Here is a 27,862-nt window from a genome sequence, read left to right as displayed (position 1 = left end):
CTAGTTCTGGGCCCTCGCACTTTTCTACTCAAAGTAAGATCCACCAACTCCTGCATCACCTGAGAACAGGGGCTGTCTTCACAGGTGTGCCTGAACTTGGGCAGTCACGTGGGGCCTTGCACTTGAAAGGGTCCAGCACTTGGCTTAATGCTGTGTTGCCACCATCTTGAAATTCTTAATAATTTTTAACAAGGGACCCCTGCGTTTCTATTTTGCACAGAGCCTTTTCAAATTAGTACGTCCTGCCTGGAAGTTTTTTTAGAAACATATAATCTGAGGCCCCACCTCAAGCTTCTAAAATTGAACCTGAATTATAACAAGATCTTGAGTGAATTATTGCAACATTGAAGTTTAAGAAGCACTGATTTCCACTACCTCTGAGATAGGTAGGGCCCAGATAGGATAGGAAAGCTCAGATGAGTAGCAAGTAGGTCCTTGGTGGAGAACACAAGGGAAGATCGGCATTCTTGTTGCTAAAGAGGAAGAATCAAAAGACATTTAGACTGAAGGAGCTGTGGGTGTGTCACACTTGGGAGATAACTGGAGGATAGAGAAAGAGGATATGGGAAATTATTTTATTATATAGGGAATAGCATCTTCAAAACCAGTTCTTTTAAACCATAGTGTCCTGTTAAAATTTTTTGAAAAATTCAATTCTAACATGACAGTACAAAAGGGAAGTTGAATAATAAATGGCCACTGGTTTTTGACTTTGGGGTATAGTTGGATCAGTGATTGCTGATTGAGCTATGCTGTGGCATGAAATGGGGCAGGAATACACACCCATTATTAGAGTCAAGTTGCTCTTCTCCTCACTGTTTCTAGAGGAATAGAGAATTTTCCTGTCCATTTCTCTTTTATCTGTCAAAGTTCCTCTTCCTCCACCCCCTTTCTCTGGATACGTACACTTGCTTTATATCATCAGAAAATTTACATATTTTACAAAAGAACAGACCAGAAGAGATTTTGACCTTAGGCTTTAGTTGCTTTCAGAAAAACAAGAAATCCTTGAGGAAAAGGCTTCAGTAGGCCAACTGTTAGTAAGAATAGTGGTGGATTTATAGAGAATACTTTTAAATTACACTTGTGCAGCACCTGGGTGGCTCAGTAGGTTTAAGCATCCAACTCTTGGTTTCAACTCAGGTCATGATCTTGCTGATCCTGGGACAGAGCCCCACCGGGGGCTCTGTGCTCATCACAGACTCTGCTACAGATTCTTTCTTCCTCTTCCTTCCCTTCTGCCCCCACCAGCTCGTGTGTTTGCGTGCACGCCTGTGCTCTCTCCCTTCCCCTTAGATAAATAAATAAATATCATTAAAAATAGATTGTTTTTAAAAAAATAAAATGACACTGTTGAGATAATTAGGAAAAAAATTAAATAGGAGTATTTTGAATCTTGTTATCCTAGAACACTTTATATTGGTTGTACATGCAATTTGAACAAGCTAAATTACTCTCTCTCCAGTGTAGAAATCTCCATATTGGTATGAATAACTTGAGAAATCAAAACAACATCTTTGAGATGATGATACAGTTAGATTAAACAAAAGCAAACCAAATCAAACCAGAAGTATTGTTTTTGAAATACAAGCTGGCGACAAACACACAAGAAAAATCTCGGCGAGAGGCAACGAAAAGGTATAGAATTTACTTTGTTTCTTGACTCTAGGAAGCTCATCGGCCCCTTGAACATTTTAACTGTAGCCATGCTGGGTGTAAGAAGTGAAATGTTTATGTTTACCCAAAGGAGATTGACTTTTAATAGACTGAAAACAGTGATCTGGGAGAAAATCGAGTATTTCTTCTAATTGTTAGTGTAGGCAACAAGCCAGAGCCATAGCAAGCAGTACTTATGCCCTTGTTAATAAAATCACATTACAGTTGTTGCAGATATTTTGAACTATCATTTATGCTCATCACTTCAAAAATAGTTATTAGATAGAAGTCACATGTATTACTACATCAAATATTGTTTTTAAAAGCATTTTTAATTTTTCCAATATAGTTGCCTTTGAATTCTATGTACTTTTTAAATTAGTTTAGTATTATTCTAAGAGGAGCTCATAGGCTTCACCAGGTCTGACAGGTGTCCAAAGCATACTGAATCCTGTGGTAGAAGAAAGCATAGGCATATAGAAGAAAATTATTTTCCTGGACACTAAATGATAAAGTGTAGAACACACAAACAACATCGTGTATCTAGCTGCAAAAAGCAACAACAACAAAACCGAGCGATAGTTTGAAAAATAAATTCAAAGTGAAAGAAAGAGCTAAATGTGAGACAGGAAACCATTAAAATCCTGGAGGAGAACACAAGCAGCAACCTTTGTGACCTTGGCCACAGCAACTTCTTATTAGACACATCTCCAGAGGCAAGGAAAACAGAAGCAAAAATGAACTCTTGGGACTTCATCAAGATAAAAAGCTTCTGCACAGCAAAGGAAACAGTTAACAAAACTAGAAGGCAGCCTACAGAATGGGAGAAGATACTTGCAAATGACATATCTGAAAAAGGGTATCTAAAATCTATAAGGAACTTATCAAATTCAACATCCCCAAAGCAAATAATACAGTTAAGAAATGGGCAAAAGACATGAACAGACATTTTTCCCAAGGAAGACATACAAATGGCTAATAGACACATGAAAAGATGCTCAACATCACTCATCATCAGGAAATACAATTCAAAACCACGATGAGATACCATCTCACACCTGTCAGAATAGCTAAAATTAATAACATGGGAAACGGCAGATGTTGGCAGAGATGCAAAGAAAGGGGAACCCTCTTATACTGTTGGTGGGAATGCAAACTGGTGCAGCCATTCTAGAAAACAGTCTGGAGGTTTCTCAAAAAGTTAAAAATAGAACTGTCCTATGATCCAGCAATTGCACCAGTAGGTATTTACCCGAAGGATACAAAAATATTGTTTTGAAGGGGTACCTGAACCCTGATATTTATAGCAGCATTATCAACAGTAACCAAATTATGGAAAGGGCCCAAGTGTCTCCTGACTAAAGAATGGATAAAAAAGATATGATATATATGCAGTGGAATATTACTCAGCCATAAAAAAGAATGGACCCTTGCCATTTGCAAGGACATGGATAGTGCTCAAGTGTATTATGCTAAGTGAAATAAGTAAGAGAAAGATATGATTTCACTCATATATGGAGTTGAAGAAATGAAACATGAACATAAGGGGGAAAAAAGAGAGAGGCAAACCATAAAACAGACTCTTTTTTTTTTTTTAAAGATTTTATTTATTTATCTGACAGAGAGAAATCACAAGTAGATGGAGAGGCAGGCAGAGAGAGAGAGAGGGAAGCAGGCTCCCTGCCGAGCAGAGAGCCCGATGCGGGACTCGATCCCAGGACCCTGAGATCATGACCTGAGCCGAAGGCAGAGGCTTAACCCACTGAGCCACCCAGGCGCCCCATAAAACAGACTCTTAACTACAAAGAACATACTGAGGGTTGACGGAGGGAGGTGGATGGGGGATGAGCTAAATGGGTGATGGGTATTAAGGGGGTCACTTTGCTGCGATGAGCCCTGAATATTATATGTAAGAGATGAATCATTAAATTCTACTTCCAAAACTAATATTACACTCTATGTTAACTCATTGGAATTAAAATAAAAACTTTGGGAAAAGGGGGAAATATTGTTGACAAAAATACATAGCCAGTGCAAGAATTTTTAATTAACGCTTAATACAAAACAAAAGCAAAACAAAAACTTGGTGAATGTATGGTGGAGTGAAAACAATGGCAAGAATAAATTAGTGTGATCTGCTTTTGTAGTTTCTGGTGATTTTACATTATATGTTGATAAAATTTGGAAAACCTAGAGGAATGAAGAGATAACAAAATATGTGCTAATCAGAAAAGTCATGGTCATGTCTTGTGGATTGTACAACAGGGAAAGGAGGGCTGGGATGGGTGCCTGTGGAGGAAGTTGAAAGAAAGGTTCTAGCATCTAAAAGAAGAGGGCTAGCCAGGGCATACACAGTAAAAGAAAGAGTAAGATGGTGATTAAGTTCCTCTCCACCTGGAAAAACTGGGGAGGATTCGGAGATGTGGAAGCAGACTTGCTGATGTAGTATAGGCTGGTAATCTCACATAGTGGAAGGCAGTGAGAGAACATAGAGAATTCCCAGAACAGAAAAATGGCAGGAATTTTTAACTACATTACCTAGGAAATGGCACTAAAAATGCTGGTGAGAGTAGTTCTGCTGGGCTGGGTCACAGGGAGTTCTTTGCTTGCTTTCCAGGAAGTGGTCCTGACTCAAAGCAAGGGTTGGCCTGGAAAAGGAGTGAGCAATAGCCCCGCTGAAGGGGCCAGGAGTGGGCTGAAGAAAGCAGGTGCGGTATGGGCCACGGAAGTTAGCACTTCTGTGGCCCAAGTGGGAAAAAAAAAAAAATTCTACTAGTCTTATCTGATGGTAGAGGGAAGGAACATTCCAGCAGTACTGGTGGGTTGAATAAATAAGCAAGCACTTATTGATTTGCCCAAGGATTCTATGTTCATGTACAGTCTTCATACCGTTAACTTTGATGGATATTAGTATTTGATGCAGAACAGTTATAATAGCTAACATTTATGGGGTATTTACTATGAATTCAGATTTTATCCTAAGAATTCAATATTTGCTACTTACCTTAATCTTCAAAGTAATGCTACGAAGAGGGTAATGTTATTCCATTTAACAGATACGTTCTATAGTATGGTTTTATTAATTCAGCTCTTAATGTAACTTTTTGATATTTAACCTCTCATTAACCTAATTGACCTTGTAATTGTTTATTTGAAGTCCACAGATCTGGAGGTCAGCTGGGCAGCCCTGTTTCAGCCCGGAAGTTGGGTTCAGGTCTCTTACACGTGTCTTTTATTCAAGGAGCAGGTTGAATGAGTAGCCCCTACCTGCAGAAAGCCCTTGCCACGGAGAACGGTCTCTGCTTATGTCATATCCACTAACGAGATAACTAATACAGAAGCAAGTCATTTGGCCAAACCCAAAGTCAGTGGGAGATATATATATTCTCAGCCTCTTCTGTGGCGAGGTGCACTGCCAACCAACGTGGCAATGGGTCTGAGGAGGTATCATCCTTTCAGAAAGAGTAAAGAATTGGGAACAAAATCATGCCTTCAAGTTGGCAAACTGGGACCATGAGAAGAGGAGAGAAAAACTTCCAAGAAGGAAATCTTCAATAGTAGATGCAGAGAGGGCCGATAACTATGCTGTGAAAAGACTGTTGGAATTTGTCTGTGGCTAGATATCATTTAAGGGGAGCATATCAGCAGAGTGGTGGGAGTGCACAGACCAGATGGCGATAGGGGTAAGGTTGTCAGTTTTGGCAAATAAAAATATAGGATACCAAATTAAATTTGAATTTCTGATAAAAAGAACTAATTTTAAAAGCATGCTTAACTATTTTATGTGAAAAATTTTTTTAATTTCCTGTAGGTATCTTGCCCACAAGTATTTTTTTATATGAAATATAACATTTTTTATATGAAATTTTTCATTTTTTTATATGAAATTCATCTGGGTAGTCTGTATTGATCTGGCAACCATATCTTGGGGGTTATGAATGAGCACTAAGTGAGTTATTGGAGCCAAGACAGAAGAGACCAAATGGAGGGATAAACTGGAAGGTCTATCTAATTAGGAAGAGCTCAATTAGTAGTGAAGACCTGACCCATGTTATCAGAGGTCATCACATATATACTCATGGGATCCCCCATGGTGGGATGTGTGTGGGGGTGTAACACTGCTCATTTGGGTAGCTAATGGGACAAAGGAAAAAGTTTTAGCAGCTATTGGAAGTAGTGACCCTAGAGCATCTCTTTTTGGCAATTTAAAAAAGAAAAAAGGGAAAAAAAGAACAACAACAACAAAAGCAGCTTGTAAGACTTTGTCCCAAGCTATGAGTTCAGAATAACCTGTATGAGACCAGCTAATAAAAGCGTCATGCAAGGGCCTTGATATTGACCATGTTTGCTTTATACCTGTGTAAAGTTGTGAAGACTTGCAGATGTTGTGTCTTCTTGAGAGGTACCTGAGGAACTAGGGTGGGGGGTAGGGTGTAGGAGCTGTGTAAGGCCTGGTAATTTCTGAGCTCCTCTGAGGAGAAGGGACTCTACACATAGATAAGGAGTCATGGAATCTATTTTTGGGAGCAAATAACTTAAGAGGGTATATGGATTGACTGGAAGGACTGACATGCTACATGGGGCTGGGATTCAGGGATGATCAATTCAACCCCAAGTTGCAGATTTTTGTGACTGATGCAGAATTGAGGGGCACTATGCATTGGGACTAGGGACAAGGAGTCAGGTAGAGGAACTCAGAAGACAATTTTATCTCGGAGCCAAAGGATAAGTGTGAGGTTTGGCTAAGGACAATTTTGTTCTATCTTCTTTATTAATACTCTTTCTGAGAGCTGATATGATATATTCTAGAAGTTTAATAATGCATATGGTGAGTGCAGTCACAGGAAGACTGAGGAATAGGAGAGAGTTATAGGGCAAAAGTCTTAAAAAGAGAGCTCAGCAGGTGGAGAAGGGTTTGACTGCCTCCTTTCCCTATTCCCCCACCTCCCATGGTAATGGCAGAGCATTAGAGACAAGCAACAGGAGACCTTATTAGCTGGTAACGTGTCGGGTATTTTCCATATAAGCATCTTTGCTGCAGACATCTTTGCCACAAGCATTTTTGCCACACAGCTAATTGGTTGTAAAAGATAAAAATCACAAAAAAATAAAAGAATGAATAAAACTTTAATGAATAAAATTTATTAAAAAGGACAGAATGAGACATGAAAAAATGAACAAAATTAAAAAGGCTTTATTATGAAATACAAAACATTTGAATGCATTTAAAATGTATGTAGATTCATGGCAATGCTGAGCAAATAATAGATTGTATTTTGTGGACTACCTAAATACTTGTTTCTGAAGTTATTCATTCTGCTTGTTGATTTGTCTTTTTTTTTTTTTTTGCTAAATCTTCCTTTGTTAAGCGAGCTTATCAGTTTCCAAACACTAGGATGCTTATCTGTAACTGAGTTTTGTATTGCTTAATGAAAGCCCTCTACACTTTTGTTTTCAGCATATTGTTGTTGACATAGTGTCACTTCTGTTGATAGACGTCCCAAAGTTCTATGGGTTCAAAACTCTGCAGCACTCTGTAGACCACTATGAGAGCTAAGATTAACATAGTTTAAAATGGGAATACTGTGTCAATGGAGAAATGAAACTAAACTGTCAACCAGTTGATGAAGCCAGCAAACTGTCAAGTCAAATCGTCAACCAGTTTTTTGTTTGTTTTTTATCTTATAGGGCAAAATCGCTTGATAGCCAATGAGTTATGTGTGAGAATGTTTGGGGCAAAAATACTTGTGGGCAAGATACCTACAGGAAAGATGCTCATGGCAAAAGTTCTTGGAACTGGCTGGCAGTTGCGTTGAGGCAGAGTGGTTTGGCTAGAGTGTTTCCCTTCTTTCCCATCTGATGGACTCTTCATTCTTGAAGAGTCTGGCTCAACTGTCAGGCATAATGGAGGATGCAAAGTGTTTAGCAGGGCGGGCTCTGGAGTCAGACTTTAGTTCACATCCCAGCTTCATCACTAACCAGTGCTGTGACCTTTGGCTTGTTATTTAGCTTCTCCAGCTGCAGATCCTTTGTGTGAAATAGGATTATTAGAGTTCTTAACTCTTAGGGTCATTGTGAGAATCTAAGGTAATTCCGTAGTCCTTTGTACACAAATCAAAATACATTGCTGTGATTATTTATGTCATGATCTCTCTCAGTAGACAAAGAGCTCCTTTAAGACAGGTCAATTTTGTTTTGTTTTGATTTTTACATTCCAAGTAAATAACAGAACATCTAGTACCCAACCAAGCCCTTAATAATATTAGCTAAGAATGATCAAATCATGTATCTGAGGCTAGGATTTCCGGATATTTTTTTATTTTATTTTATTTATTTATTTGACAAACAGATCACAAGTAGGCAGAGAGGCAGGCAGAGAGAGAGAGAAGCAGGCTCCCTGCTGAGCAGAGAGCCCGATGCGGGACTCGATCCCAGGACCCCGAGATCATGATCTGAGCCGAAGGCAGTGGCTTAACCCACTGAGCCACCCAGGCGCCCCGGATTTCCGGATATTAAGTTGTCAGAGTCCGCAAGAAACCATGAAGACAGCACAACTGCTTTTCCTGCCATTACGTCCTCTCCACCACTGTAGACCCTGAAGCCATCATGCCAGGAAGACTTACCTGATTTGAAGAGGGATTCCTGCTTTTCTGTCTCTGTCTAGACAAAGAATTTTAAGGCTGTATTTAGTTGCCTCCTATTTTTAAGACAGACTTGCCCCACCTCCCCCCACCCCCGCCAGTTATGTGCATTAAGCAGCTTAGCTCTGACAGCTTGTTGTAAACTGAACTGATCTGTTGTGTTTGTCTTCTCGACCCAACCTAACAGATAATTTCACGTCTTGTAGACCAAACAACTGATTGACTCAATAGGGTAAAATTCAGTCAACTGTTTAAAAAACTTCAAACAACTAATGTGGTGACATGTTTCACATTGTTTAATTGTCTCAAATTTGATATTAATTTAGTTGTATTTATTTTGCTTTAAGTCAAAGCCAGTATGGTCTATAAAAATATTAAGGGCTTTTAAAAGGTCGAGACTAGATCCCAACAGTTGTTTTACTACAAATAAAACTGCAATATGAAATTATTGCTTACCAAGTATTTTGTGAGGGTGATGATTATGAGATACATGAACACACTTTTGGAGAATAAGAAGAGTCATTAAATTAAGAAGTGAATAACTTTTCTTTTAACATATTATTTATAAAGACGCATCTACTATTTTTGAAGATATATTTACTCCCTAAAATCTTCTGGAGATATTTTAATGGATTGCTTGGTTTATTCAGTTGGCCTAATCTAAGGCAAAGATCTACAAATCAGTCAGGGGTTCAAGGAAAGATGGAAAGAGGTACCAGGTGCTTTAATGAGAGGCGCAGGAGTTAACATTCTGCTATGTCACATAACTGGAAATGATTTGGCAATTGCACAAGAGAGTTGTCTCTTTTATTAGCACACTCAAACAGCAGCAGAAAAACAACCTTCCATTTGATTCTTACTGAGATTTATTGTTTTTAATAATGCCACTTTTCAGAAGTATAGTCATGTGCTCACTTAGACAGGCTGACAAAGTGAAAACTTGTATGTGATGCAAAGTACCCTTTGGGCATAGATGAAGACATATATAGTGCAGTGACAAGTCAACTCAAACGCCCACAGCAGACAACAAACCCCACTCTCCCTTTCCCACGATCTGGCTCCCATTTTTGCACCATAGAACCCGCAATGGAAATCTGGCAAAACATAGAACACGGATGGCTGCCAACTGACATGAAAAGTAAATTTTATTAAACATGTTTACATACATGAGTTGTTCATTTTAAAAGCACAGGGGAGTGTTAAGACAAGTGGTCAAAATAGAAAGATACTATCCAATTATAATCAGTTGATTGTTGGCCACTAAGACAGAACGGAATCTAGTAGAAGTGCACCAATGCTCCAGTTCTTCCTGCTCAGCATGGTGAGGAGTGGTCAGTCTGTGCCCTGTGGAATGACGGGCAGATAAATCTGGCATGTGTAAATAATAATAAATAATTCACTTGGTGCAGGCAGTATGTCTATGGATTAAAACCTAGTGTGTACACAGTGTCTACATGTGGTACAGCCCCACGGTAGGAATCTACACCAAAATATTAATTAGAAGGAATTTGGTCCATACTACATCACGTTTTCCAGAGGGTAAAAAATAAAGTCCATCTATAGACATTTCACCCCAAACTCACAGACAGAGTCTGGCTAAAATCTGCAAAATGTCTATAACAAAAATGAATGGCTTAGATTTCTTGGTTATTTCATTATAGTAATTAACGAGCAAACTGTACAAGTACATGCAACATACAAGCTGGCCTAATGTGGAACTAACATACATTATTAAATAATCTTTTGTGTTTTTTTTTTCCATTTTTTCTCTTTTTAATTTTTTTAAATTTTATTTTATTTATTTATTTATTTTTTACAAAATGTGCATGCAGCTTTGAACAGTTCCAAGTCATGCTGCTCTATTTGTGTGATCACAAAAATTGAATGACTCATAAAAGGAGGGAGAACATATCAATGCACCTGCAGAGTCTGCAGTTTGTAGCACGTATACAGAATGTCACAAGGGAAATTCAAGGCCAAGAAAAACTCAAATGAAGAAACTACAAGTTGAAATTTGACTTTGTTTTATTCCCCACCCCCAAAGTAAGATACTTTGCATTAAAAAATCAAGCTTTGTGCTTGCATCAATCTCAAAGAAATGTAAACTAAAATTGGATAAAAACATTACTTTAGTGCAGAATATTTCAACTGGAATTTCCAGTGGAATACTGGACAGCTCATACCATGCTCTTTCCAGGGCAGATGGGTGTGTCCACACTGAGACATGGCTGAGAAGCCTGGGCATAGCTGAAAGTGTCTTAGGCTCAAATCTGTTTCTAGTCACCATTCTGGGAAGTCAAAAGTATGATTTAAACATATGAGCATATACTCTTTTGGGGAGATATCAGGAAGAAAAAGTTATTACAAGGAGTGTTTCCCAAAGTACAGTTATGCAGTTAGTTTTAATTCCCAGCATTAGTTGCAGATTGACTTCTTTAAAAGTCTTCCATAAAAGACAATGATAAAAATAAATTAACTTTTTAGAACACAGATTATTTTTCATTTAAGAAGAGTGGTTCTGTGATTATTTGTTTTAGAATATAACTTTTTGTATTCTGGATTTCCACACACAAGACTGAAGGATTCTAAAATGAAAGCCAGCGAAACCCTTCATTGGCCTCATCTTGCCTAGATGTTGAACACTTTGGGGAGATGCCACAGAGACTGTTTCAGCCCTTTTTTGGTGCTTTTCAGGAAAGAAAGGAAGGGTCTTTGTAAGCATCATGAGGCCTGTCATGACATCCAAAAACAAGTGGAAATAACAAATACAGTGAAAAATAAATCAAGAAACCAAAACCCAACAAATAGCACACAAATAAAACACACAGAAGAACAAAACTTCTCAAACACCAGGGAAATAACACTGCTTGTGGTCTGTGCAGAAACATGTAAAATACAACTTTTCAGAGTGAGAGTTTCCAGTTTGTTCAGTTTGGGGTGTGTGCATGCCTCTGTGTGTGTGTGTGTGTGTGTGTGTGTGCGCGCGCGTGTGTGTCTGGATTTGAAGTTTACTCTTTTTCTGTTTGTCAGAAGCATCAGTGACTCTCACTAGCATGTTGACTCTTACTGTAATTTGATAGACTGCCTTGTTCTGTCATATGAAGCCAGGTTTTAAACAACAAGTGGGACATATTATTGAAAAACTACTACAGGCAAAACACAAGTTGATTGTCTGTCTCCAACAATGCTTTTGATCATGAAATATCTGGTTCAGATTATTATCCTGAAAGGTAGAGTTTCACTGGAATGACTCTGGTATGAGTTCACTATGAGCGGATGCAGGGAGGCCCAGTTGAACTTTCCAGAGATGACTGGGAAGCCCGGCGGGTTAGGGGAGTGAGTGTGGGATCCACCAGGGATGATGGTGGGAACAGCTTGTACCATCCGATTACCATACTGGATAGATCGAGTTCTTCCAACAAGATTTGAGCCACACCCATAAAGCATTTATGGTCCATTCTGCCGTAGTCTCCCCAGACTATCACCTGTGAGACAGAAAAACGCAATGAAACTTGAATGTCACTTTCTTTCACATTTGCAGAGTTGAAAGCAACTCTTCTGTCAAAGTGGGCCAGTCAGGGAAGCAGAGGAAATGAATGTAACTGATACCAAGAAGGTAGAACAGACAGAAAGATACTAACAATAAGGTGCTCAAAGAGACACTGCCCAATAACTTAGATTTGATAGAATTCAAGTAATGTTTCCCTAGTCAATGAGGGGTCTTAGCTACATAAACATGTTAAAGAAATAAATATACAAATTCAATACCTTCTTGAGTAACTACTATCTAGTAATGATGTGAAGGCCAGAGAGATATAGAAATTAAAATTTGTGCAAATTAGCCGGGCAAAACAACATATAATTCAATGTCCAGTGGAGTGTGTATACGATGGACTATGTATAAAGAATGAGAATGTGCATTACAGTTCTTTTATATTATGTATTTGGTAGTGAAGGGACAGGTTGAAAAATAATTGTAAGTCATTGCTTTTTGAAAATTTGTGTGACAATCCTGATTTGATCAGATGATTAAGAAGTCAGAGAGTTTACAGGCAGTACAATCTGGGTCAGCTCCTACCGGAGTCAGATGACTTATTCAGTCATCTGAGTCACTGGAGTCAGATTACACTTATTCCTCCTCCTAAATTCTGTTTTCCACTCTTCTGGTCATCTGTGAAGGTTCTCAACTGAACTCGTTCACCCGCTTATACAGGCAGGAGTGGCGAACCATGCCTTTTCAATTTACTGAGTAATTTTGCCAAATTATTTAATCTCTGTGATCCTCATACATAATCTTTCAAATGCGGATTATGATATTTTAGGCACATGATAGTTAAAATGTTTAAAAGAAGTAATGTAATGGAGTGTCCGGGTGGTGCAGTCGGTTGACCATCTGACCCCTGGTCTTGGGGTTATGAGATGGAGCCCTGAGTTGGGCTCTGTGCTCAGCATGTAGTCTTTTTGGGATTCTCTCTCCCTCTGCTCCCCCTCCCCAACCACGTGCTCTCTCTAAAATAAATATATCTTTAAAAAAAGAAGTAATGGGGGCGCCTGGGTGGCTCAGTGGTTAAAGCCTCTGCCTTCGGCTCAAGTCATGATCCCAGGGTCCTGGGATCGAGCCCCTACCTACATCAGGCTCTCTGACAGCGGGGAGCCTGGCTCCCCCTGTCTCTCTGCCTGCCTCTCTGTCTACTTGTGATCTCTCTCTGTCAAATAAATAAATTTAAAAAAAAAAAAGAAAGAAGTAATTAATGTATGCAGTTACTTAACAATGTATCTGACATTCACCAGTCCTGAATATTCGCTTTTTCCTTCCTTCCTTCCTCTTTGTATCCCATGTCCGGCACACAGTAATGCTCAATAAACCATTAGCATCATTGGTCTTGATTATCTACCTATCTACCATCCTACCTACCAACTTACTTATCGAGAAGAGGGGATATGGGAGGCAGGGCAAAAGCAGAAGGAGGTGATGGAGAGAGGACAAAAAAGAAGGGAGAGAAAATAAAAATTATGTCTTCCCTTAGATCCATCAGATATTTTCAATACTACATATTGTTTGTATTGTAAATTAACAATCTATTTTTTTCTACTCAAAGATGTCACATTTCTCCTCCCTGAAATCTATTCTCTTCATGTTTGACCACCTCTTTAGTGTTTATATGAATAATGTGGACATTACTATGTAAACAGTCACACTGTTACTGACCTGAAGAACTTTACCCTGTGGGCTTTCGTCAAACACCAGGGACTGTTGATACAAAGGATCAAGGGTTTTTCGTGCAATTCTTGTCTTCTTCTTGGCTATACAGGCCCCGTTTTCCAAAAGATACACTTTGACGTATGGAGCTGAACAAAGTAATATTTAACATATAAGAAGTTAATCCTTCAAGTGAAATTGATTTGATTAGAGAATGTCTTATTAGAGAATTAGAGATGCTTAGTGAAAAGTTTCCTGTTGACTGTTTAAATCATTTCAAATTTCCGGTGCTCCATAAATTCTCTTTCTTAAGACTCTTAATGTTACCACAACTGGCATTTTCATCATTCCCAGTAAAGTTCTGCCAAGTTAATCTAAGACTGACTGATCTGGGGTACAGCTGGCATCACGATTCAGGTATATAACTGAAAGCTCATTGTTTCCTTTTTATGCTTAAAACTGAAAAAAAAAAATTCCATTTGTAAATGTGGAGAAAAAAAATAACCAACACACGCTAAGAAACAATCATAGCTAAACTTTTCTTAATTTAATAATACTCTTCGGGGTGCCTGGGTGGCTCAGTGGGTTAAAGCCTCTGCCTTCGGCTCAGGTCATGATCTCAGGGTCCTGGGATTGAGCCCCACATCAGGCTCTCTGCTCGGCAGGGATCCTGCTTCCTCCTCTCTCTCTGCCTGCCTCTCTGCCTACTTGTGATCTGTCTCTGCCACAGAAATAAATAAAATCTTTAAAAAATAATAATAATACTCTTCCTTATACTTTCTGACAGAATAATTGTACAAGGAAAACCCAGATCCATTTTTATAGAATCAAAGAATACAGAAAAGCTGCCTTTTTAATCAGTCAGATGATGCAAAATGGAGAACACAGAATTCAAATGCAGCAAATATTTTGATTGTTTTGCTTATGTCAGAGTCTCCTGTCCAAACTCAATACCGCCTTTCCTTACCGGGTGTGGACTTGGACCCAGGTTTTTGCGTGAGACTTCGTGCTCTAATAACTTCAACCTCTAACTGACCCTTTTTATCCTCCATTCCAATTTGAATGTCACCTGCAAGTGGAAAGGAAGCAAATGTCTCAGCTTCTTTGCAGTTACACACAGTTAAAAAAAAAAAAAAATAGAGGTACACGACATTCTCCAGATTGTGATCGTCATGATTTTGATAAAACCCCTCCCATTTAGAGCTCCCTGCTTCTACATTTTTCCCCCTGCCTCCAAATCAGGTTTTGAAATGTTTTCCTTCATTTTTCTGGTACTAATCCATGTTATGAGAGTCCTATATTACTTTATAAATCACTTAATAACAACAAAACTGAAGTATTTTAGTTACTCTTTTAGTCTAGTAGGGTTTCTTATCCTTTATATAATCTAGTGTATAATACTTAGTAAAAGTATAATTATCTGTATTTCTGTTACCTAGAAAAAACCACTATTAATGTTTTGGTGAATATCCCTAGAAACCTCATAAGTACTTTTTCTTTAACTCCTTTTCTCCCTTTATTCCTTCTTATCTATCTTTCTATCTCTCATCTATCTCTATCGTGACCATACATCCTCAATTCATTGACCGTAGGGACCAGTGAATGGTCATGTCATTACCTCAACCAGATCCCTGTTGATGGAAATACAAGTTATCTATGTTGTCGTTACTACAAATAATATTGCAATGAACAGCTTTATACAGAATTTTTGCACAGATTTTAAATTATTGGGTCTAGTTAAATGGACAATCAAAAATTCCATGCATATTGCTATGTACCCTTCAGAAAGCTTGTGCCCATTGGCACTACCACCAGAAGTATCTATCCTTCCATTTTCCACACCCACTAATAGGGGTATTAGGAGTATGTCTAATTTTTACCAATTGGATGGTTAAAAAGTGATAATTTGCATATTAACAGACATATCTCTAAATATTTTCAGTTTGTATCCGTTTACATTTTGCCTGTTCATGTCCTTTGGCCATTTTTACTAAAGTGCTCATCGTTTTCTGATTGATATGATAATTAGTTTCTGAAAATGCTAAATGTAATTATTTCTAATTTTTTTCTTAGTTAAATTCTCTCCATTTTCTCAGTTGTGAATTCTCTTTATTTGACAGGTCAGTTGATCAACTTTGTGGCTCTGGATTGTTCATTAGTTTTATAACTCTGTTTTAGACCTCAGCTCCCAGACTTCTCTTTTGTTTTTATTTTATTTTAGTTAAAAAATAAAACTGTTCTATAAGTCTTCTTATTAGTAAAAAAGAGTCCCATTATCTTTCTCAACTTCTTGCCTTCCAAAGGTCACTGCTTTCAAGATTTTCAATATTTTTATCTGATTTATTTTGTACTATTTGGCATCTACCTCCCTATTTCTAAATACTATACATATAAGGTATTTTTCTATATTTTTCAGTTTTAGATATTATTAATTGACTTCTAACTTCATTTTCTCTCACTGTATTCCTACCGCTGCCATATGCTTGACACTTAACTGTTATCCCAATATTGGACTCTATAATTATGATTATGTAACATTACTTAGAAATGAATGAACTAGAATACTGTGCTTACGTCTCGTTTCTTGGACAGCTCTTCCTTTTTCCTATACTAAATAAGTGTCTTTTTAAAAAGCATCTGCATACATTTTTATGTATATATTCAACCCCTTTTTCTCTCCTGCTTGTTGACCTCTTCCAAAAAATCAAACACATTAGGTATTCTGTAATTTTATTTTATGGATTCTGGCAATTTGGACAAAATTTTATTTAATTAATTAATTTATTTTTATTTTAATTTTACTTAAATTCAATTAGCCAACATATAGTACATCATTAGACTTAGATGTAGAGCTCAACAATTCATCAGCTGTGTACAACACCTAGTGCAAATTGCTTTTGAAGCTTGCTGCAGCTGTTATCTTCAGATTTTTCCTCACTATTGTCTTGGGTATCCCAACCATTTCTCTCTTGTGTTAAAGCATTTATTTACTGGATCTTTTTTTCCTTTTTTAGTTCCTATATTTTTAAGTTCACTTAGTTCATTTTATTGAGGTATATCCTCTAGTCACTTTCTGAGCAATGTTGTGTATGAGGAAAATATTCCGAGACCTTCCTTTGTCAGTATGTTATTTTTTATTCCAGCCTGAAACTTACCTGATAATTCAACTGGCTGTGGTACTCTACGTTGGAAATCAACTGTTACTTGGAATTTTTAAGGTAATACACAGTAGTCGTCTGGATCCCCGTATTATTATTGAGGAATCTGCCTTTTGATGGGAATCTGACTTTTGATAATTCTGTATAGAATTATTTTTCCTCTTAGAAAATAGAGGATTTTCCGATCTCTGGTGTTGTGAGAGTCCATGATGATGTGCCTTTGTGGTGACCTATTTTTATGCATTTTGCTGAGAATTCCATGGAATCTCATGTCCTTCAGGGGAATAGCTATTGTACATGCTACATGTCATTTTCTCCTTTCATCATTTTCCTTTTAACTTAATTTAGGGTGTATCTTGCTAGTAGAAGTTTTCAGTTTATCTATCTTTGGTTTGATCCTTTGAAAGATTTTTCCCCATTCCAAGAGCAAAGAAACATCAAGTATTTTTTAGTATTTTCTAGTGTCTTTCTCCACCCATGTTCTCTTTTATAATTGAGTATAAAATATATTTATAGGTTCTGAAGTAGGGAGGCAATTTCATTAATCTTTTTTGTTTGTTTAGTTTTGCCAACATTCTTTACTGAATAACCCATCATCTTTCTATGCTGTGAAATGCTATCCTCATCTTACATTTGGGTCTGTTGTGGACTCTCTATGTTGACAAAGTTTTCTGACAGTTCAAAGATTTATGACTAACTTTATATTCATTTCACATCATGTCTCAAATTAGAAACATGCATCAGAAATTAGAATAGTCATTTGAAGCCAGCAATACCCTTGCTCAAATGTTGCTTCTTACTTATATTACTATTATGATACTTTAAATGACCTTGTCGGTCATGAAACATCAGTTTTCCTGTGGGAAAAATGGTTCTTACCCATTGCAGGGGTGGCAAGTGTTTGGCGGCCAACAAGCTGAGCTGGTCCCAGTCCATCAAGAAAATCACTGAATTGACTGTCTGCTCCTAGTCGTACTCCAGGAAATATTAAGCTATTAGCAAAAGGATAAAAATAAAAACATTAGATCTCCTAGAATTCCTTTTATTAATTTCCATTTGACTACTAATTCTGATCACGAATCATAAACATGAGGCAGTTTACATAGACTCTTGGCATTCACTGCCTCTGAACCAAGTATGTGAAGTTCAGCACTGACTGAGAAAAGGTCGAAATAAACTCTCAAGTTAAGAGCTGATGTTCTATTCAGGAGGGTGTCTTATAGTTTTTAATATATGAAGTTTTCTGGACATTTACAAATACAAATACCTACATAAATATATTGTTGACATAAAATATGAGATACTAATTTTTATATCATGAATTTTACATAAATAATTGTTCATGAACATTCAGTAACATTAATGCTAAATTCAAAATGTGCCTGATAATGTCTTCAATATATGTTATAGCAAAGTACAAATTCTTATTTACAGGTAAAAATGTTTCATTTATTCATTTTTTAATGAACTACATTTTTATATTATCTGAGATTTTCATTCAGTTCAAATGGGAGAGAATTGATTAGACTATGCCCATTTCTTTTTTCTTCAAAATAAAGCATTTTTTTTTTAAAGACTTTATTTGTTTATGTGAGAGAGAGAGAGCACAAGCAGTGGGAGTGGGAGAGGGAGAAGCAGACTCCCCGACGAGCAGGGAGCCTGATGCGGGGCTCAATCCCAGGACCCAGAGATCACAACCTGAGAAGAAGGTAGGCACTTAACCAGCTGAGCCACCCAGGCGCTGTCCATTTCTTACTCCACCCCAACTGCCTGAACTCCCGGGGCTGGAAGCTCCAGCAGACAGTGAGTGTGCTCTTCTTGTTTACTGATGTATCCTGGGCAACAAGCACCATGCTTGCTATGTAGCGGGACCTCAGTGAGCATTTTTCAATAAACACATTTCTATAGGGATTGTTTCCAATGTGCTTTTTCACGTATTATTTCCTCATAATCAAGGGAATAGATAGGGCACATTTGATTGCATTCGGAGACTATGAAAATCAATCTGTAAGAGCCTAAGTGGCTTATCCACAGTGGAGGTAAATATTATTTATTAGTTTTATATCAGAAAATAATGTCTCCTGTCTTTCATTTGCACATTACATTATAACACTTCATCAAATAGTGGCATTTGTCAGCAAGTTCATCTCTGTAACTTTCATTCCTGCTGATGTTTGCTCTTAGCTATATCTTACTGGGAGCATACATACAAATCATTTGATCAAATAAACACTAGTTTCAGGAATAGGAAAGCATGTCATGAACATTAACTTGGCATAATTTTATTTCATCTTCCGAGCAAAATTTAAAAAATGCCAGTAGAGTAAATATAGTAATAATTTACTATAGTAATAATTTATATTATTAATATAATAATAATAATATAGTAATAATTTATTACTATTAGATTGGTAAATGAGATTTCTGAATGGCAGTAAGTGAATAATTATAGAAAATTTGTACATGATCAATCCCCAAGTAATCCAGTGCAGACTAATAATTTCTTAATTATAAGATCTATCACCTCAGTAAAAGTTTGGTTTTATCAGAAAAATTCTCAAGCGTAGAAAAATGCAGGTATTTTCTTTTTTGCGAGATCTATATGTAAAAGCATGTAAGCAAAACACAAATCTAGTTATATATTTTTAAGATTTTAAGATATATTTTAAGATTAATTAACTAAAACTCTTTAACAAGAAAAGTAATGAGGAAGATAAATTCTGGTTTTTTTTTTTTCCTAAGATAAAAATGAGTGGTGTTTTAAAGACAAAAAAATTATAATTGCTTATTATCAGAGTGTTAGACTTCCAACAACTCAGAAACAAAAAAATAGTTTGGAGAGAAGGAGGAATATGGGAAATCAGTTCTCAATTCTAAATTTCAATTCAGATTTTGGTGACTGGACCAGATAATGAGTTTTCCCACATGAAATAACCCATTAAATGTAGCATTTCTACAGTAAACATCCAGGAAGGGACTATTGTGAGTTTTCTGGATGATGGAGACCGGTTTATTCATGTTAACTCAGCTTTTCTTCATACCTTTGAAAAGTCTGAGTGACCAGGTGCAGCAGAGTGTCCCTGTATACATATCATAATAGGTAAGGCTGTTTAAAACATGGAGGGTTGAACCCCTAGTTAAGTAGAGAAGCTCCACTGAAACCGCTGGCAGCTGTTATTTTTACCTTTGACCACACAACTGGTGGTCTAAAGCCAAACAGAGGTGCTGACATCACTTACTTTCCCTCGGAGCTGTAACTGTTGATGCTGCCGTCAGTAGACTCTCGACTTGGCTGCCTTACCATCTTCCTCATTTCGGCTGCCATTCCTGTTTCTGTGCTTCTCTGGATGGTGCTTTTTAACTTCTTGTGGCCTGACTCTGACAAGAGAGAGGAAAAGAAACTCTAAGTTTTGTTTAGACCATCTCTCCCCAAATACTGACTGATTCTGCAAATAAAACAATGATGCATATAATTAAAAGTTTACTCAGAAAAAGAGAGTCTAAGAGAATGATCTGGTTAGCTACATCTCTTTGCCAACATATGCTTTGGCCAAGAGGGTAGTCGTGGAGGGCAGACCACTGCCCCAGGCCCAGAGACGGCCTGAACCTCAGTGAACCAAAATGAGCTCATTGTAATATTGCTGCTGAAGTGACCACTGCAGTGAAAAGCGGGATTTGGCACTGAACGGCATTATGTGGAAAGACGAGGCCAAAGAACCTAAAAGATCTTTCCTCAGTCTGGAGTGTTCCAAATGTATGGGAACAGACCTAATGATTGGGCCTTGTCCTTTAAAGGAGGAGATGCGCAGGGAACCAGACATGGAAAATAGCACAGTTTTGACCATTTTATCAATAATCCCATAAAGAGAAATGGTAGTATTTCATTTAATGCTTTTTGAAACACTTGACCATACACAGGCTCATTTGAGATGGCACAGAGCATACCTATGCTCCATAGGACAGGTATTATCTTAACTCGAAGCCTTTCGGCTCTCTCATGGCTTGTCACCTCAGCTGCATGACTTCTGACTGGCAGTTTTGGGTGTGAGTCTCTTTTTGCATCTTGAATTATAATGACCGATCATTTTCTTGACAAATTCTAAGTTCAGAGCAACCCTCCTCAAGCCACTTTGAGACACACTAACCGGCATTCTACTCATACCATGGAAATAAAATTCTAAAACACTTATCGGATTAGAACAGTATCAAAGTGTTAGACAAATACTTAGACTTTTAATACCCGCCCCAGTTTTAACATCTACACATTTGATACACATTTCTGATTTTCTTTCAATTTTTCATACAGCAGCCTTTAATACCCATTAATATATGCTCTGTATGCATCTATGTATGTGTATAAACACAGAAAGGCTCCAACCCCCATAAAACTTTTGTGAAGTAGGTGCCCCCAAACATTCCTAGATTAACCATAGGAAAGACTGCTGTTTTTCTCTCCTATTTGGTCACTGCAATCCTTTTGTACTTTGCCTAACTAAAAAAAAAATTGATTATGCTATATGGACTCAGTGATGAATATTCTCTACATAAGAGCCATGGCAGTTCCTTAAAAACATAAATCTGAATATGTCATTCCCTTGCTCAAGATCTTGTGCCGGTTTATCATCAAAACTAAAAGAAAAGCCAAAATTGTTACTATGGCTCGTAAAATGCTCCCGGCCTCCTCTCAGATCTCACGCGCTGCCTGTCTTCCTGTCCTTGCTCTCCCGTTGCATGGTCTTCCTGAATTTTCTCGAACACTCCAAGCATGCTGCTTCAGGGCCTGCCTTCCTGTCTTTCCCTTCTGAATTTCTTGCCTTGTTTCCTCACTTTGTTCAGGTCTCTGTGCAAATGTCACCCCCTCAGAGAGGCTTTTTCTCATCCTTATCATTTTCCATCTCCTTGCCATGCTTGGTATTTCTTTATAGCGCTGCTCTGCATTAAACTTCTATTATTTGTTTCCCCAATTAGAATTTCATCTCTAGGAGGAGAGGAACATTGTGAATATTACTCACTGTTATCCCTAGTGTCTAGAACATTGTTAGAAACTCAGTAACAAGATCACACATTTTCCTCATTCCCTTTAATGTAACTATAATACAAACATGTCTCTATTTTTTTTTAAATGATTGCACCATTAGGTGGTGTCATAATTAAGGCATCTCCATACTGATGAGCACTTGGAATGTTTCCAGTTTACAGGAGAGTTTTTATAGAACAAATGTCTAGAGGTTGCATGCCAGTGAAAGGGTAGGAATCTGTTTTGTCTTAATAGCTCTTCCTAAATTGCCATTTAGAAACATAGTAATTTAAATCACTCCTATCAACATTCATATGGATGTACCCACTTTCCCACCCTTAGATGGGATTCTTTACTCTTCCCCCTTCTAGACTCTATCTTGCCTATTTGACTTGTACACTTACTGAAGGTAGTGACTTCATTTATTGACTTTCTAGTGCTGCTTGATTGATTGACTGATTATGCCTTCTTCTCAAATGCAGCTCCTTTATGAAGTCACTATGGTAGAGCAACATTTCATTCATGCACCCATACTGGCTACAGTCCACTTCGGGGGTAAAAGGCAAGCTCCAGCCCTGTGTTACTGAAGGGAGCTAAGCAGTGTTATGCAAATGTTTCCCCAAAGCTGTGGGAGGCAATAAACCCAGGGTGGGACACCAAATTCTTACTGAGAAAAAGGACTATCATAGCTAGAAAAACGAGAGCAAACTTGAAATCTAAATGGTGTGGTGACTCTGGAAACTGGAGGAGAAACAGTTAAGACAATCAGTAGTGGGGAAGTTTGGTTACTTCTTCATTCAGTTTTTCATGTACCCATCCAACAAATATTAACTAAGCACCTACTATGTTTCACACACGATTCTGGTGCTGGGGATATATTGATGAACGACAAAGTTCCTGCTATCATGGAGCTTACATTCTCATGTGTGTATACAATCAAGGTAATGAACAAATAAACAAATATATGCTTAAATAAGCGCTATGGAAAAAAACCATGAATGATAAGCGGGGAGAGAGAGTGACAGGGTAGAGCGGCAATGATTTTATTATAAAGGGGTCATGGTCTCATTAATCATCAGTCCGGAGCAAGTGAGGATACAGGCTGTGAGGGAACAGGGAAGCAACACGGGTGGCGGGACTGGTCCTGCTGACTGCGTGGGAGGAGGCTTGTGAGTAATGGTGATCCGGAGGGGGCCACTGTCTTCTCAGTCGTGCACAGCTTTCCTCTGCAGTCTTTCCAATGTTGATGTTGACTCTGGCCAAAACGCTCTGTGGCCAGAGATCGCAGGGCTCTGTGTGCACCTGGCAGTGCAGGTGACAGATGCAGAGTGGGCTCATCAAGTAGGCTATCATTTCCTAACACAGGTTTCACAAGGTTGTCACTTAATACATATTTGTTCAAGGAATGAAAAATTAAAAGTGAAGTCTACTAATTTGTTTACATAATTTAATTGGGACATCAAATATACTTAACAAAGGGTATATTTACAGAGTGCCCTAACATTCTTAGAGCAGTTTTAAAACTTAATAGCTTCCAAAATGGAAATGCTACCCACTCTGAGAGAACATCATTTGACAAGCTGGTTATTCAACTTTCTTTTAGAGTTACTTAGTTTTATGAATTTGAATATATTTTTAATTTTAAAGTTTTTGTTTTAGTCCTTTTGAAGACAGCAAATATGGACTGATACCTAGCTTTTGTCTTATTCATATTAATAAATATTCAATGAAAAGAGATTTGATGAACTACACAATTTATAAAGGCCCAGGTAAAAACTGCATAAACAGTTCTAGCTATTAATTTGTCTTCTTTAAATTCACAATAGCTTTAAGACTATTAAGAATGCAAGGGTTGCAAAAACTTTGTTTTGTAGATGTGGAAACTCATTTTGGAGAATTTTAACTCATGCAACAAATACTTGCTCAGCACTTACACTGAGCTTTTTCCAGATCCTGGTGAAACAGCAATGAACGCAGCAGACAAAAATCCCTGCCCTAATGAATCGTACACTCTAGTGAGTATAATGATTTGCTCAAAATTATGACAATGAGCAGCAGAAGCTGGATTGGATCAGTCTTGTGACCATTCCTTTATACCACAATTTAGGAAAACACAGTCTAATCTCATTTTACAAACAGAACAGTGGTTTAGCTACACAGATATTTTCATGTACACATTCTCATATGGGCTTACAAATTCATTTAAAAATTTTGTTAAAAGCACATATAGTCTATACAAGTACAAAGGTATATAATTATCTAAATCTGTCTCTATAAATATGTTGTGATTATAGCATACATATATGTTCCATATATGTAATTTAAAAAATATCAATACCATGCATTAAACTACTAAATGACATCACCATTATTTAACAATTATTTGTATCCATTGAAGAATCATTTACCTGGCTAAGACATGAAGTCTCCTATCAAATCATGATATGAAACCTTTTTTTTTTTTTTTCTAATTTTTTATTTTTGATAAACATATATTTTTATCCCCAGGGGTACAGGTCTGTGAATCACCAGGTTTACACACTTCACAGCACTCACCAAACCTTTGACTTGAAACTATTGTCCCAAATATTATACAAAGAACAAAAGGATTATAAAACTCACCTATTTTAATACTCTGTATTCAGAAACACATGAAAAAAAATTAGTAAAATCCTTATCATTTGGGAACAGTTATTTTCCCCTGCTTTGGAAGAACTTTCCCTTCCAGAATGTCTTCTTTACATATTAATTATTTCTTTCTTTTCATAGTAAGAGATATATGTTACATTTAGAAACACCCCCTTGATGTATGAATTCATTCTGTAAATACTCATTGAGCACCAAGTACCTATAGTCTAATTGGTAGTTTTCTAGATGTTGGAGCTACAACAGTCATAAGACAGGATAGTACACATAACGAGCAATTAAATAAGTTATGGTAATTTTAGAGCTGGTAGTCATCATGAAAAAAAACAAAAACAAAAACAAAAAGAAGAGACTCTCCCAGTGGAGTGAGTTACTTTTGATCCACTGGGCAGAGAAGGCCACTTCTTTTTTTTTTTTTTAAGATTTTATTTATTTATTTGACAGACAGAGATCACAAGCAGGCAGAGAGGCAGGCAGAGAGAGAGGAGGAAGAAGGCTCCCTGCCGGGGAGGGAGCCTGATGCGGGGCTCGATCCCAGGACCCTGAGATCATGACCTGAGCTGAAGGCAGAGGCTTTAACCCACTGAGCCACCCAGGAACCTGGAGAAGGCCACTTCTGAGAACGTAAAATAGGAACCAGCTTTGCAAGGATCTGAAGGAAGTATTATCTAGGCAGAAGGAGCCAGGTGCAAGAGCCTGAAAAGTGATGAACTTTCCTTGGCTCGTCTGAGAAAGCTCTGAAAAGCTGAAGTAAGATGGATGAGGAGAAGATGGGACTGGGAGAGTCTGTAAGACCTGGGGGTGGGGAGGGAGCTGCTGGAAAACAACCTGGGTTTTGTTCTGAGTATAATAGGAAGCCACGGGAGAAGGGTTGTGATCTGATTTACATTTTCAAAGCATTGTTCTAGCTATTGTGTGGAGGATGAATTGTAGGAACTAGAAGTGGAAAGTTACTTTCCGAACTAAGAAGAGATAAATAGTGACTTAGGTTAGGGAAGTAGCAGCAGAGATCAGGGAAGAGCGTAAGCTTCGATTATATTCTGAAGCAGAATGGACAGTACTTGCCCAATTAGATGTCTAAGTGGTTCAGAAAGAAGAACAAATCCATTGACTTTGAGGTTTTTCGTCAGGATAACTAGTTGAATGGTAGTGTCATTTACTGAAAAGGAAGAATTCAGTAAATGGTGGAAATGATGAGTTCCCTTGTAGATGTTTGAGGGGCTTCCCAAATAGCCATGGGGACAGTAAAGGAGGAAGTGTGTGTATGATCAGGACCACCAGGGACAGGTTAGGGTTGGAATTAGGACAAGTGGTACTTAGACACACAGACAGGATATATTGGCATACAGATGGAATTAAAAATCTACAGTACTTATGAGGAGTTTAAGAAACAAGACAGAGGATCTTAGGGGAAGGGAGGGGAAAGATGAAACCAGAGAGGGAGACAAACCGTAAGAGCCTCTTAATCTCAGGAAATAAACTGAGGAAATAAACTGCTGAAGTGGAGGGGTGGGAGAGATGGGGCGACTGAGTGATGGACACTGGAGAGGGTATATGCTGTGGTGAGTGCTGTGAATTGTGTAAGACTGATGAATCACAGACGTGTACCCCTGAAAAAAATAATACAGTATATGTTAATAACAAAAATCAATAGTACTAAATGTAATAGGGAGGAAGTATAGATAGAGATAAAAATAATAGACAAAATAGAGCCCAGGCTATTTTCCATATTTAGAGGTCCTGAAGAACGTCAAGACTGTTAAAGAGCATACAAAGGAAGGCAATTTAAGGCATGGGGGAAAATGGTAAGTGTCATGGTGCAGAAATCGGAAGAATAAAGTGTTATAGGTAAACAAAACAAAACAAAACAAAAGTGTTGTTTACCACTTAGAATTTTAGTAAGAAAGAGACACAGTGTGCCTGGGTGGCTCAGTCAGTTAAGCATCTGCCTTGGGCTCAGGTCATCAAGTCCCTCATCGGGCTCTCAGCTCAGTGGGGAGCCTACTTTTCCTCTACCCTCCACCGAGCTAGTGCTTGAGCATTCTCTCTCTCTCTCTCAAATAAATAAACAAAATCTTAAAAAGAATAAAATAGGCACAGAAGTGATGATAAGGGCCCAGCTCCAGGGAGATCACTGATTTTTTTTTTTTTAAGATTTTATTTATGTATTTGACAGACAGAGATCACAAGTAGGCAGAGGCAGGTGGGGAGGGGGCACAGGCTCCCCACTAAGCAGAGAAACTGATGTGGGGCTGAATCCCAGGAGCCTGAGATCATGACTTGAGCCCCAGGCAGAGGCCCAACCCACTGAGCCACCCAGGCACCCCGGAGATGACTGATTTTAAGCATAGATTTGGTGAAGAAGTAGGGCTGGGACTTTAAAGAAATGGCCAATCAGAAGAGAGAATGAGAAATAAGTAACTACAGGGAGCTCCTATGACTATTTTTTTTTATTGTTATTTTATTTTTTTATTTTTTATAAACATATATTTTTATCCCCAGGGGTACAGGTCTGTGAATCACCAGGTTTTGAAAAGGTTTGTTGTGATTGAGCAGTACTATTTAAAGAGTTGCACAGGATATGTAAAGGTTGTCTATTTTTTTTTTTTTTAAAGATTTTATTTATTTATTTATTTGTCAGAGAGAGAGGGAGAGAGAGCGAGCACAGGCAGAAAGAATGGCAGGCAGAGGCAGAGGGAGAAGCAGGATCCCTGCCGAGCAAGGAGCCTGATGTGGGACTCGATCCCAGGACGCTGGGATCATGACCTGAGCCGAAGGCAGCCGCTCAACCAACTGAGCCACCCAGGCGTCCCAAGGTTGTTTATTTTTTAAGATATGTGACATTAGAGCCTGTTTCTATGTGGATGGGAATGGTTAAATGCATAAGATAAAACATAACATTTTCAGATCTAATATTATTGGTTGGAAAGGTAGATTAAAAATAGATCATGTCGGGGCGCCTGGGTGGCTCAGTGGGTGAGGGTCTCTGCCTTCAGCTCAAGTCATGATCCCGGGGTCCCGGGATCGAGCCCCGCATCGGGCTCTCTGCTCCGCAGGGAGCCTATTTCCTCCTGCCTCTCTGCCTAGTTGTGATTTCTCTCTGTCAAATAAATAATATATATATATATATATATATATATATATATATATATATATATATAACAAAAAATAACATAGATCATGTCTGACAAATCGTCTTTCCATCAAAGTATTCTCTAATGTCCAATGAATAGTCAATTTTGTCAATTAATTGGAAAAAATAAGTAAAAGACTAGCATTTAGTTGATTAAACAATTTGGATCCAAAAGATTAAATGCAGTAATATCCTATTAGCTCATGAAGAAAAACTATAGAGAAGAAGAGTCTTTTGGTTAGTCTGAAAATGAAACTGAGATCAGTGATAAAAATTATTATTTTTTTATGTACAGAGACAAAATTCAGTTGTGTTTTTAAAAAGAAAAGTTGTTATAGTTAATATGTTCTGGTCATTCATTCCCTTGGTTACTTACTCAACAAACTATTCTCTGAGTGCTTTGGCTCCAGG

General features: G+C 37.9%; 1 protein-coding gene across 49 annotated transcripts in view; it reads right to left on the bottom strand.

Moving 5' to 3' along the window:
- Positions 1–9,087: 9,087 nt before the first annotated feature.
- The window catches only part of RIMS1 (regulating synaptic membrane exocytosis 1), a 501,274-nt gene continuing 482,499 nt past the window's right edge, over positions 9,088–27,862 (bottom strand). For all 49 annotated transcript variants that reach the window (XM_059178404.1, XM_059178408.1, XM_059178427.1 and 46 more), the window contains 5 exons: positions 19,895–20,033; positions 17,535–17,647; positions 14,465–14,566; positions 13,507–13,646; positions 9,088–11,782 (listed from right to left, as the gene is read on the bottom strand). In XM_059178404.1, coding sequence (XP_059034387.1) covers positions 11,564–11,782; positions 13,507–13,646; positions 14,465–14,566; positions 17,535–17,647; positions 19,895–20,033 — 713 coding nt within the window. In that variant the 3' untranslated portion in view covers positions 9,088–11,563. The remainder of the gene's footprint in view (positions 11,783–13,506; positions 13,647–14,464; positions 14,567–17,534; positions 17,648–19,894; positions 20,034–27,862) is intronic.

The sequence above is a fragment of the Mustela lutreola genome, chromosome 6 (assembly GCF_030435805.1).
Source record: "Mustela lutreola isolate mMusLut2 chromosome 6, mMusLut2.pri, whole genome shotgun sequence".
NCBI lineage: Eukaryota > Metazoa > Chordata > Mammalia > Carnivora > Mustelidae > Mustela > Mustela lutreola.
The sequence above is the reverse complement of the archived record's forward strand: the minus strand, read 5'-3'. Positions and strand labels throughout refer to the sequence as shown.